This window comes from Myripristis murdjan, chromosome 12 (genome assembly GCF_902150065.1).
Source record: "Myripristis murdjan chromosome 12, fMyrMur1.1, whole genome shotgun sequence".
Lineage (NCBI taxonomy): Eukaryota > Metazoa > Chordata > Actinopteri > Holocentriformes > Holocentridae > Myripristis > Myripristis murdjan.
The window spans coordinates 13191148-13204069 of NC_043991.1; the positions used below are offsets into that span (position 1 = coordinate 13191148).

At 38.7% G+C, this 12922-nt stretch overlaps 1 protein-coding gene across 1 annotated transcript; it reads left to right on the forward strand.

Moving 5' to 3' along the window:
- The first annotated feature begins 3163 nt into the window (after positions 1 to 3163).
- swi5 (SWI5 homologous recombination repair protein) lies at positions 3164 to 11831 on the forward strand. Its single transcript, XM_030065546.1, has 5 exons — positions 3164 to 3369; positions 6278 to 6326; positions 6502 to 6611; positions 6871 to 6965; positions 10767 to 11831. The coding sequence occupies exons 1-5, from the start codon at positions 3272 to 3274 to the stop codon at positions 10829 to 10831; spliced, it is 417 nt and encodes a 138-aa protein (XP_029921406.1). The 5' UTR covers positions 3164 to 3271; the 3' UTR covers positions 10832 to 11831.
- The last annotated feature ends 1091 nt before the right edge of the window (positions 11832 to 12922 follow it).

A 12922-nucleotide genomic window follows, 5' to 3' on the forward strand; every position in this document is an offset into this window, starting at 1 on the left:
CTGACCTTCCTGTGAAGGGAGAGAGCAGAAAGACAAATCTCCCCCTCAGGAATAAACCCCTACAAGCGAGGCTATATCCTTGACCGATTGCAGGAAATTTGTGAAGTAGTCATTGTTTGAAAAGCCCTCCATATAGTGGGTAAGTATTTAATACTATAACAATGTTTGTGAAGCACATTAGTGCCAGAAAATAGAGATGGGGAGTGTTTCTGGTCCACAGGGATAAGGATTACCAATTTGTTTACAGTCAATGTGCAGTAGATAACTTGAGTCGCTTGTAACAAAATATTAAACAGTGCAACACCCCTGTGTATATATGGTGCATATTGGTTTACTTTTTACATATGTTCAAGTTTGTATTTCTGTATTTATTATCGAAACGTTTTTGTAGGATTATTTATAAGTAATGAACATAAGGCACATATGTTTTTTACAACCAGGATTCATGCACAAGTAGGATACACATATTTATACCTAATGTCCAATGCGCATCGTTTTAGATTTCTTTTTTCATTTCTTATAATGTCACTTATGCTTATGATATATTCTTCACTTAGGAATGTGAGCAACTGTGACTGACCCAATTTCCCCCCTGGGATCAATAAAGTATTTTCTGATTCTGATTAAAGCACTGATGATCATATTTGTGGACAGTGTTAGCTGTCTGCATAAGGAGAAAATGTTTATTATGTATTATGGCTGGAGACTTTTTAACTCATTTTTCTTTGACTTCAAAATCTGAATATGGTTGAGTCTCAGCCTCAGCTAAGCCCAGATCTAGACAAGCCCATGTCAAAAGGGGTTTAAACCAAAATAAGACAAAGACAACCATTAGTTGTTGATGCATTATTGGTTAGCTTTGGTTGTTTTTAAATGTGTTTCATCAATAAATTTTATTTGATTTGAATCTGATTATGTATTTGCATTCATACGCTCAATGAAGGAAATCTAAATGGCATTAATTTTATTCCTGAAACAAGTTTGGATATGATAGATTCACCCACCCACCTGCAGATCCTACAAATTTTATAACTCCAATCCTGTTAATTTAACGACCTGTAGTGGAAGAACACTACTAATTTTGGTGATCTTTCCTCAAACGCCACACTGCTTAGCCAAACTTTCAGTGAGTGAATGCAATAACTTCAATAGTTTTTGCTCAAATCTTTTTCAAAATTTGCTTTGTAGGAACATGGTCACAATGTGTCACTGAGGATTCAGGTCATTTCAGGGGTACGACCTGCTGTCACACACCAACAGCACATGTCTAGTTTTAGATTGGGTTTTGGACAAGAAGAAAGAGTCAGAAGAGTGAACTGAAATAGGCTTTAGTCTGATGCCGGGTCAAAGCAAATTAGAAATATGCACGCTTGTGACTCGACTCAACACACAAGTACAACCATGGAAGGAAGGATTTGGTGATACACCATGTAAAGCGTGTATAGGTGATACACAGTCGGTACATAGAGCCTAAAATAGTATTGAAAATAGAAACCTGTCTCTTAAGCTTCAACCGACTACACACATACATTCCCCTCTCGTACAGTTATTGCTGTGTCAGAGATGGGGCAAAATAACCATTTCTCTTTTTCACTCACTCTCTCTCTCTCTTTCCCACACACACACACACACACACACACACACACACACACACACACACACACACACACACACAAACACACACATACACACAACTGCACGCAGGGCCATTACCTCCTGGTGTGTGTAATCTTGTGATTTCTAAAAGGAGAAAAGGCCATGCTTCTTGTCTGAATTTTTCATTCCTTGGCCCTCTCTGTCTCTGTATAACAACTAATAAATAAGGAATGACTCTAGAGGACATAAAGCAGAATGGACCCGATTTTATGTCCTCATCCCTTCCCCCACGTCTCCCCAAATACACACTTTGTCTGTCTCTCTCCTCCTGTCTCTCCTTCTTCTTGTCTCCATCAAACCCTACTATCTCTTTCCCACTCATTCTCTTTCTCTCTCCAGAAAGTCCATCTTGGTCTGTGTTTTTTAAGAGCTGAATCTTTTGCTCTTGGTCTGTGTTTTTTAAGAGCTGAATCTTTTGCTTCTTCCTTTGGTATCTACCCAGTGAACCATACTCTGAGGGCTCTAGCCACTCCATGTGGTGTAATAGACAGCTCCCAGAGAGAGAGAGAGAGAGAGAGAGAGAGAGGGAGAGAGTGAAGGGGGTGAATGTGTGACCTTTTGCTTTGTTAATCCACTACCGATTTAGAGCGCTGGTGGCTTTGAATCAGTGTGAGAGGCAGCTTGGTTAGCGGTGGAGAGTAGCCTTAGTTAAGACTGACATTAGCACATGAATGCACTACAGCATCGCTCTGTGATTATGCAATATTCTTCTCAGTCAAGAAGTGTGTGGGTTGTAGCAGAGAAAGAGAAACAGAGAGGAGCAGAGAGAGAGAGAGGTTGTTCATGTGTGGGTTAATCATATGAGGACAGCACAGACACAGAGTGTGTGTGGTGTGAGGGGAGAGAAACCAGAGAGAGGCAAAAGACAGCGACGGGAACGTGTTAGAGCCCAAATGGTTCATTGTCGCCATCTGGTGCCCAAATAAAGGTATCAGCTTTATTCAAAAATCTTTGGGTTATGAGGGGCCAGAAGCAAGGAGGTTAACTTTACATTCGTACATGTAAATGCTCCAAAGAAATCCCCAGACTGTGGACATATAGAATAATACTTAAAACTGCATCAGAATATTAATACTGATTCAAATCCCATCACCTATTTGTAATTTTGTAATTACTACAAAATATTAGAAATGGAAAACCAAAGAAAAAATTAAATGTATGTGAAGCCTCGTAGGTTTTTACATCCACCATAGACCACACTGTTTATGTATGTATGTATGCATGTTTGTATGCATACATTCATTCATTCTTTTTGCCATACCTCATCACAATAAATACGTTTTGTTGATACAATGAGAAAAAAAGGAGCAGGCAGCTTTTATTATTTATTTTCTGCCGGTAGAGTAGCTAATAAGCATGATAACGTGAAACTGGGCATATACTTTATATTTTTTATACTCTTTTTATGCATCCATGATAAACAGTCAGAGCCACACGGAGTCCCGCCTCTTTTTGAGACCAACCAATCACGATGCAGAGCGACAGGGCGTTCATTCTGCCGCGAGCTGCTTGAACACTTCCTATGTACCGACGTCGAGGTGTAGCCGCCGGGTTTCTGCTAGTTTAATACTTTTCAGCGGTTTCTGCGATATATTTTCTCAACAGCAGAGTCATTATGGATTCACAGCAGCACAGTGAAACCTCCTGCAGTGCAAGAAATTTTTTATTTTCGACGCCGGAGGGAGACGACTTGAAGAAAGCAACTCAGAAAAGGTAGTTGTGACTTGACTAGCGGATGTTTTCATTGCTTATCTTAACAAGCTACGTGCGTAAATGTCCAGCAAACGATAAACAGTCCTAATAAATAAATAAAATATAAAGCGTCTCTTATGATAGACCATAAACACACCAGCATCAAGCTAAACTAAGATTTTGTGCAGTAACACTACCTGAGTTCATGTGTGCTGTCAGATGTGAAGAGATGTATCGCTAATTAGCATAGTGGATGGTAAACCCAGTTTTACCAAGACTTTAACTGCAGAAAAGTGGTCTGCCCACCTTTTTTTAGTAGACTCAATTCTTGATTATGTGATTACAAATAGTAATGTTGTGTTAGGAGGAAAAGAGACTAGGGTCTTGTACTCAAGAAATAGAGATATGCTTTCAGTAGTATGATATATAATTAACTTACTCTGGAAGCAGATCTGTTGATATGGTGGAGTAGGCTGTTACTTAGCAACAACAGTCGCCCTAAAGCTTCAACTGGGTCGATGTGTAATTGGTCAGAGGTAACATATGGCTAGAGGAGGTCAGATATATTTTAGGGGGGAAAAAATACATAAATTCATATATATATATATATTTGAAAACATAAACGAATTTTGCTTGTTTTGCTATTGGTTTGTAATCTGATGATCACCAGTTAGAGGTCATAGTTCAACCACCTTTTTAGCAAAGATTTGACTTGATACAGAGAAAAGCGCAGTGGAAGTTTATGAGTATCGGCTACTGAAAAAGGAGTAGGACCACCTAGGCCTTGGCAGTATAGCTGTATTATATCAATATCATGATATAGCCTAAGGCTAAATATCATCTGGGAGTTTGGGATTTTAACGGCTGCATTACATTAAAGGGGTGCTATTTTCTTAACTTATCAAACTGTGCTACATGTTGTATTATTTGCCTTATGCTTGGTCATCATATCCACATTACTAATTACTGTTTATCAGACATCTCATTTTGTAAATATTCCACTCAGGCCGTCAGCATAGGTTCAGGCCTCCTTGGATTGCTGTTCCTGAACCCACTCTTTATTTTTTATTTTTTTTTTACATACCCAATCAAGCACTTTAACATCTTCCAGTATAGAAATATGACATAGAGTGTGCTTTTTTTTTTTTGTAACATTTCATTGCTTTACCTTTATAAGACCATGCAAAGCAATGTTGGACCCAAGATGTACCACCTTGCTAACAGTTTGCTCCAGACATTGTAGGTTGAAGGAATCCTTTGTTTTTTCTCTACACATAATTCTGTCTGGATATAAGAGAAAAGGTGAGCGAAGAGACTGCCATAATACTTTTTTCCTTTGCTGAAGAGTCCACCAGGTTATTCATTTTTGTGTGCTGACCTTGGGTGCAAGCAGTTTCTGAATGTCAGCTTTAGAAAAGGCAGTTTTCTAAAGCTGATGAAATACGATTTCTGTCTGTCACAGAGGTGGTGTTTCACCTCTGTGTTGGGCTGCAGTTTCGTGCTGTTTAGCAGCCATTCTGTTATATGATCCTTCATCACTGTCAGCAGCCTAAGACTTGCAACCACTGTTCCTCAATTGCTGATGCGGGTGATAGATTTTTTGCGTATTTGGTCTTGATTCTGAGGTTCTTCTCCTTCATTCATTACATTATTGTTTCAGTTTTAGTGACAAATGCATTTGCAACTCAATCACTCACTGTTTTAGCTCCATGGAATCACTTTTGATACCTCCTGTTGCTTTAAAAACTGAATTGAAATAGTGCTGATTGTTTTTAAAACTTACACTTACTGCTGATTGGCATTCAACTTAATATGACTTGTATGTTGCACATTGCACAACTATACCAGTAGCTGTGATTCAGTTACTTTACTTTGTCAATGCCTCTCATTTAATTGTTGATGACATTGGTGGGAAGGTAACAGTGGGGAGAAAGAAAGCTTTCATCAAAAGAATCATTCTTAAAGATTGTTTTATCTTTACTAGACTAATAAGACACAGGTGAAATGAAACTTTGCTTACCTTTTTCTGGAAATCCCATGGAAAGCTGTCACTGTTGGCACCACTGAATAAAATCAATACTACTTGGTGTTATAAAATAAAATTTTCACAAGAGGGCGCTAGACTACTGCGTTATAACAGGGAGATTGTTCAGCAAATTGCAGTGTTGTTGGTTAAAAATGCATCCTTATTTATTTGTCCATATGTAGCCTATTTATACTATAAAGGTTTAGCAAAAACAGATCACCATGATAATATCAAAAATAGATAGCCTACTTCCCCCTCAACATGGAGAACATGGATCAACTGTTGAAGAATGTAGAAAATCTTTATTTATAGGTACAATTTTTAAGGTTCCCTGCAATGCACCTCATTTAAGCAATGAAACAAAAGTACACACACACACACACACACACACACACACACACACACACACACACACAGATAAATATATGTGTACAGAAAGCATCCCTTTGTGGCGTTTTATCACTGTATTTTCATTCTTTGGATTTCTGCCGTTGAGACCATTATCATTTTCTCGCTCTATGAAACTAACATGTATCATAAGAGTGTGTTCATGGGGTAAGGAAATCAGTTTACCTCAAAATTGAAGTATTAGCAAGTTAGAGAATTGTTCAGGATTGGTGTTGTCATTTTGTTGTATACAGAGTGATCTGAGTGAAGTTGTTGCTATAAACCTAGTATCCTTTCATTTGCAGCCATATCAGGACTGCAAGTGAAAATTAGGACTTACTCTTGGAGAGTTACTGAAAAACTGAGTGGGCATTTTCCCAGCCACTTCAAAGACAGTTGAGTCTGTAAATATTTTGTCATCCAGTTAAAAATATCCTGTCTTTGACAATAGCTTCTTCAACCTTGACTCCATGAATTCTTTGTTTTCTCATACCATTGCCTCTGCTCTCTCCTCAGGACTCCATCCTCAAAGTTTAAGAAAGTACACTCCAGCTTCAAATCGCCTGTAAGTTCACAACACGTGCCAATTACGCCTCTTTTTCACACACACGCATTCACACACAAGTCCTTTATAACTACAACAGCTGCATATGCTATTCATGACATCAAATAGTGCCACACACTCACACACACACTCAAACATATTTACACATCATGGTTGTCTGAATTGCACCTGTCAGCTCCAGACCTGTGCAGCCCAGAGTGCTAAAGTCAGCCCAGAGGAGGAGGTGAAGGAGCTAAAGAGGAGACGAGAGGAACTGGACACAGAGATAGCACAGCTGGAGACTGAGTTAGTACAGCTGTCTGTGTGTGTGTGTGTGTGTGTGTGTGTGTGTGTGTGTGTGTGTGTGTGTGTCCATCTATTTGTTTATCATTTATCTACATTTGTTTGTGTGACTGTGTGTACATGCATACCTATATCCTCAATAAGCCTCTAACCTTTTAGCACTGTCAGCTGTCAATTGTTTGTTTGTGTATATAGTTATGTGCATGAGCATATGCATGGTGTTTTTCTTTGTATGGAACCAATTGTGTGTGTGTTTCTCTAGGGGATACAGAGTGGAGGAGCTGGGGCAGCATATTGACCTGCTGCATGAGTACAACGATATCAAAGACATTGGACAGACACTGCTGGGTCGTATAGGTAAGGGGATTGTTTATACTGAGAGGAGATTTTTCTAATGGAGTACTTTTTAAAATGAAATTCAAAAGTACTTTATTATTGATTGACACCACCCTTTAGCTTTGTTCTGGCCTGTGTCAAACCCAGTCAGTGGGATTTCTCTGTGCCCATTTTTGAAGCAGGAGTTGGCATTGTAAAATTAAGGTGTGGAGCAGGTAGAGCCAGAGTAAATCCCACCAGTACAGAGACAGCCAGCCCATATTACCTTGTAAAGCATGACTACATTAGCCTGGAGCCAGAGTTGAAATGTGCAGATTGAAATATTCGATATTTCATAAAATATCAATATGGAGTTTAAGCATTCACCAGCCCTGATTTGAATCAAGCTCATATCAGTAGATGTAGGGAAAAAAAATACATATAGCCTGTATTTGAACATTTTGATGTTAGTTCATTTAGAATAAAAGCAAATGGATCTTTTTAACTCTTTATTAAATTAAATAGTGAAAACTATGCCACAATATGTTCTGTCTTCTGTGAATCAGTTTAGGGCTAACTCGTCTCTTTCTTTTCTTGGAAAAATCAAAAAGATTTATTTAAAAACATATTACCTCCCCCCTCGATAATGTGGCAACTTTTAACATATTTCATGTGACATTGCATAGTGTTGTGTAAAGCTAAGTAGTAATGATGATATTTGGGGCACACCAGGGTGAAGAAATAGGCTAGGATGAGTGAATGAATGTTGAAAGTGTGTGTCTCAGTGTGATTTTGTTCACGTGTCCTGTAACTGCTTGTGGTTCAGGAAGTGTGGAAAAGTTCACACCATTGTGGGAGAGTTTTGGTCTATACATGTGTCACAACAAAAATGCCTTTGTACCTACTTTTATGCAGGACTGTAAGTGTGTATGTGTGTGTGTGTGTTATTTATGGATTAATTCTTTGAACTGTCAGTATGCTTAATTTGTGTTGCACAATTATGTTTTGTTGCTTTACTTTTTTTCATCTCTCTGGTGTTTTCCAGTAACAGTTGTTTATTTAAACATTTTGGAACATTCACAACATATCTAACACAATTTATATATGTGGAATATATATTTATATATTCCTCAAATGGCCCTGGTTTATCAACTCTGTGCCTGTGGTCACTTTAGACATTTGAGTGGTCTATCCCTTTAAATCCATATTGCTAGTTAAATGCCCGCTATCTCTCTGAGACTTCTCTCGGCACGGTGGAGAGACGGGATGATAATGACCTCTTAGTGAAAGGAGGTGGCGTTTCCCCTTGTCACAATGGTACTCTTTCACATCACTTAGATACAGACACACACAATCACAATCTCTGTCTAAGTCTTTAATGCACACACACACACACACACACACACACACACACACACACACAGAGTCAAATAGAAATGCACATTATCATCCTCTCTGTTTCCCCCTTCTCCCCGTTTCTGTCTCACTCACTCACTCTCACACATGCACATGCAGATAGACATTGACAGTCTACACTTAAACACTGAGTTGCTGTTGTAAGCTGTTATTTTGCTCTTTCAGAGGGGGAGGAGATGGGTGGGCAGGCCTCAGAGTCAGAGAAGAGACAAGGGTAGAAGGCCTGCAGTGCCCTCCAAAGACAACTGACCCTTTGTCTCAGTTTATGTCTATCTGTCTGTGAGCAAGTGTTAAAGGAATACTCAATTTTTTTTGGCAAAATACCTTTTTCCAATTCACCAAGACTGAGACAGGATGCACAATACCATGTTCACCTGCGTACATGTAGTGGTTTGGTTCCTATGGGTAGCATTTTGCATTAACTTAGCATAAAGATTTGAAGACTATGGGAATCATTAGCCTGACTCAGTCAAAGTGAAAAAGATATACCTTACAGCAACTCTGATGCTGTATTATTATTATGGAATTGAAAAAAAAAAAACAAAAAAACAACCAGAAGTCAGACAGAAACATATAGATTTCTGTGCGTGTGTGTGTGTGTGTGCGCGCGTGTGTGCGCGTGCGTGCATGTGTGTATACGCTCAGTGGCCACTTTATGACTTTCAGGTTGTAGTTTGCAAAGGTCTTGTACTGGTCTACATTATAATGAGAGGTGTTTCTAATTTTCGTCCTCCTTATTTATAAACATGAGGGGGGCAGGAGAGAAACATCTCTCCATAAAATTCACTCCAGCACAACAACACCACTATGTCCTATGACTATGAGCTCAATGCCAAACATAGAAATTAATGAACATTTCTATTACTGTGACAAAAATAAAAGCTGAGCATCATAGGCATCATAAAAGTAAACTTTATGGTAGAACTGTTGTATCGGATTGTATTGGTTTGTCCAGGTGTACCTAATATCTATATCTGTCTATCTGTCTAGCTATCTGTATCTATATCAGTACATCTATATATATCTATATATAGAGATTGCAAGATAGATATAGATATATGTATAGATAGATAGATACAGACAGATATGTTGATTCGTAAAATTAAAATATAGATTAGACTGTCTATGATCAAAAGTGTTCCCTTTCACTTTTCTCATAGTTTTCCCCTCCCACAATATAATTTCAAAAATGCGTTTTTGTTCTGACAGTTATGCAGGACACTCGGCCCCTTTGTATACTGAAATTCCATGAAATCACAAAAAAGCATGACAAGATAAGAACATTTTTGAAAAGAAACTCTAGTCCAGAGCCCTGCATCCTGTGGCAAACTAAAGACATTTTGAGTATCTTGAGATATAAAATGTTGAGTTGTGGGCATTTGAAATTATAGGTATGCGGCAGCATGTAAACTAACCCTTCACCTCCACCTCGCAGATGCAAATATTTTTTATTTATTTATTTTTGTATCTTTTTTTTTTTTTTTTTTTTTATTGGTGCAAAGTGCTTGTACACAAGACAGGGCGGGGGTGGAGGCAAAAGGTGCAAGATGCAAATATGATTGACAAGTGTCAGTTAAAACACAGACAGAACCTGTGTCCCTCCAGGCCCTTATGCTCCTCTCTCCAAACAACACTGCACACACACACACACACACCTTCACAAAGCCAATAGAAATTATCATTTTGCACTGCGTAACACAACATCCCTGACACAGAAACACCGGCATCAGGGCCTGTGAACTGTAGATGATTTTATTCAAGCAACTTTGCATCATGTTTTTGAACCTTAAATGATCCACCTTTCATCTTTCAAAATTATCACCAATATTTATTCTCAATTTTGCCGTTTCTCTGTCAAAGTCGGTTTGGGAAGCATATCTTGGTTTTTTAGCCTTAGGACTGGCTGTCCCACTGCCATATTTCGCAATATGCACCCTTCCATGACGGAGCTGGTTAAGCCTTAACATTTATAAGGGGTGGAAGGGGCTGTAGCTATAGGGGAGGAGAGTTTTTATGACCCAGATAAAATACATCCAGCTGAGTGCAGGGGACAAGAACAAACCAAATGGGGAATGAGTGGATTCAAAGTTTCTCCCTCAACCACATTTTTAGATCTGCTGGAATGGCTGCAGGCCTGATCAAAGTGAAAATCTCAAATAGTTTACCTTTTAAACAAGAAGAGTTTTTATAGTCCGTTAATGTAAAGTGTTAATTAATGTAAAGCCATAAGAAACCGATTTTGCTCATGAGCTTGTTCTGATAGATTTTTATTTTTAAAGATATACAGACACAAACCTTTGACCAACTAAAAGCTAACTGCTCGGTGTGGTGCTGTGTTGTTGTTCAGTCTGGTACTTTGTGGATGGTTTCAATAAAACAACAAAAGGACAGAACTCTGTTGACTGCTTACTTTTCTATGTCTTACAGCTGCTCTGAGAGGGATGACCACACGAGATCTCTACGGCCACTTTGGTCTGGAACTGGACGACTGATAGACTTTGAAAAAATGATGGATAAATATAATACATGGGAGTGAATATTCCTCAAACCAAAGGGAGGCGGGTATAAAGAGATAAAGAAAGAAATGAACCACTTGGATTTGGACTCAAGTTGTGACTAGTGTCACTGTCTCAACCTTTCTCTGTTGGTGCTGATTGTTTTGCCTGTTTTTCTCATGGAATTTCTCCACAAAGAAAGAATGAAGGAGTGCAGTTGTGAGCACAATAAGAGGAGTTAAATGTCAGCACAGCAGACAGGCCTGATATTTAAGAGGGATCATTTAAACAAACCACTGACTTAAAGCTCTAAGAGAAGAGGCATGGGAGGAATGTCTGGACCACTCCTTTATAACCTGCCACCTGCCTTAGTTGTAAATGTAAATGGTGTTCAAACATTAACTACCTTTCATATGGCTTAGTTTGCTATGTGTTTGTCTAACCAGGGATAAATATATGCATGATGACTGATAAATTTGTATTATTTTTCTCAGTTTGAAAGGTTATTTACAGACAAGAGGGAATTCTGGAACCTCAGTTTGGACATTTGAGCCCCCGTAAAACAGCATTTTCTGTCTGTTCTTAACATTTACTTTGTGCACACACAATAATATACAATACATATGACATTCTGGTTATCAGATACTGTATGTGCCCATTTGTAAATTGTCAGTTCAGTACAGAAACTCACAGTGAGTTAGATAAATACATTATAGTCAGTGTATTTATTTGGAGACATGAAACCATTTAGCTGACCTATTTCACTGGATGTACAGGTACTCAATCCATTTTTCAACATTAATGGACACTCCAATCAATTGCAGCTGAGCTTTTATCCAGTCAGTGGTATAATTGGTACCAAAAAAGTACATTTAGCTCAGCTTTTACTGCCTACACCTGTGCTACTTTAGAGGTATCTGCCTAATTCTGCCAATGCTATGTCATTTGACCTGTGCAAATAATACAGAGCCTGGATGTCTGGTTTGTTCCACCCACTTTTTTCATATTTCTTGTGGAGGGAAATGATATTAAGCAACTTTCACTCTCCCCATTTCCTGTCACTCACTAATGCAATGTCTCAAGTTTTAGATTTAAAGTCAGGGTTAGGTGTATACTGTCTTTAAAAAGAGGCAAACCTTGTTCGCTGCTCTCTCTGAGATGTTTAGTGTATGTTTCTAGGAGAGGATGAAGACAAGTGACAATACACTGGGTGTGTCTTTATCTGTCTGACAAACACTGATAGCATTTTGTCTTGAGCTGATAACAGCAGAAGAGCTTCACAGCACTGATGATGCTTTTTGTTAGTGCATTTATGACTGTCTATTTATGACCTGTTGAACTGACAGTTCAACGGGTTACTCCATAGTGTGTAAGTGTACCCTGGTTTGAGGCCACAAGTACACTGGGGAAATAACTACGATTTTGTGATTGACCTACACCACAGTTTGTTTTAGTCAGCCTTTTGTAATCTGACCTCATTACGCAATATATTTCATGACATTTCACAGTGCTGTAATGAACAGTGTGGAATGTCAGCCTCCCTGTCAATCCAAAAATAGGCCTAGCATAACCACTCTTGATTGTGGTTGACAAGGTTTCTCTAGTCATAGGCTGAAAATTGCAGCAATTGGAGAAGTGAAGAATTTTGTTTATTAGGGGTAAAACTGCCCCAAAATATGGCATGCCATGGACCTGAGAAAAGGTTTCACAATTCCTAAATATGATAGGCTTGTTGCTGTTCGCACTTCAGTGTTATACTTACTTTGGAAAAAAAATGCAGTGGACATCCTACCTAATATGGTCTACTTATCTTTGTAAACAAAAATAATTCTGAATTAGCTACACAACTTTTTATAGTGTAGACATAGGTTCACTGGTCTCCAATGTGCCACTAAGCACCAAGAAAGTGTAGGTTTACCAATGCATAATTAATTAAACAAACCAGGACGCTTTCAACCACAGGTAGGGCTGTGTAGCTGGCTACTCATAGTGAAACCGTGGTGAGGTGTGTGGCTGAAATTAAACCCCGCAGGCACTCTTGGCTCTCTGTGCCACATTATTGTGGTAGACGCGTGCTCCAGTTAGTTG

Coding starts and splice junctions, on each gene's coding strand:
- swi5 (XM_030065546.1), top strand. CDS start 3,272: ATGGATTCACAGCAGCACAGTGAAACCTCCTGCAGTGCAAGAAATTTT. Junction 3,370..6,277: donor AAGAAAGCAACTCAGAAAAG/GTAGTTGTGACT, acceptor CTCTCTCCTCAG/GACTCCATCCTCAAAGTTTA. Junction 6,966..10,766: donor GACACTGCTGGGTCGTATAG/GTAAGGGGATTG, acceptor TATGTCTTACAG/CTGCTCTGAGAGGGATGACC.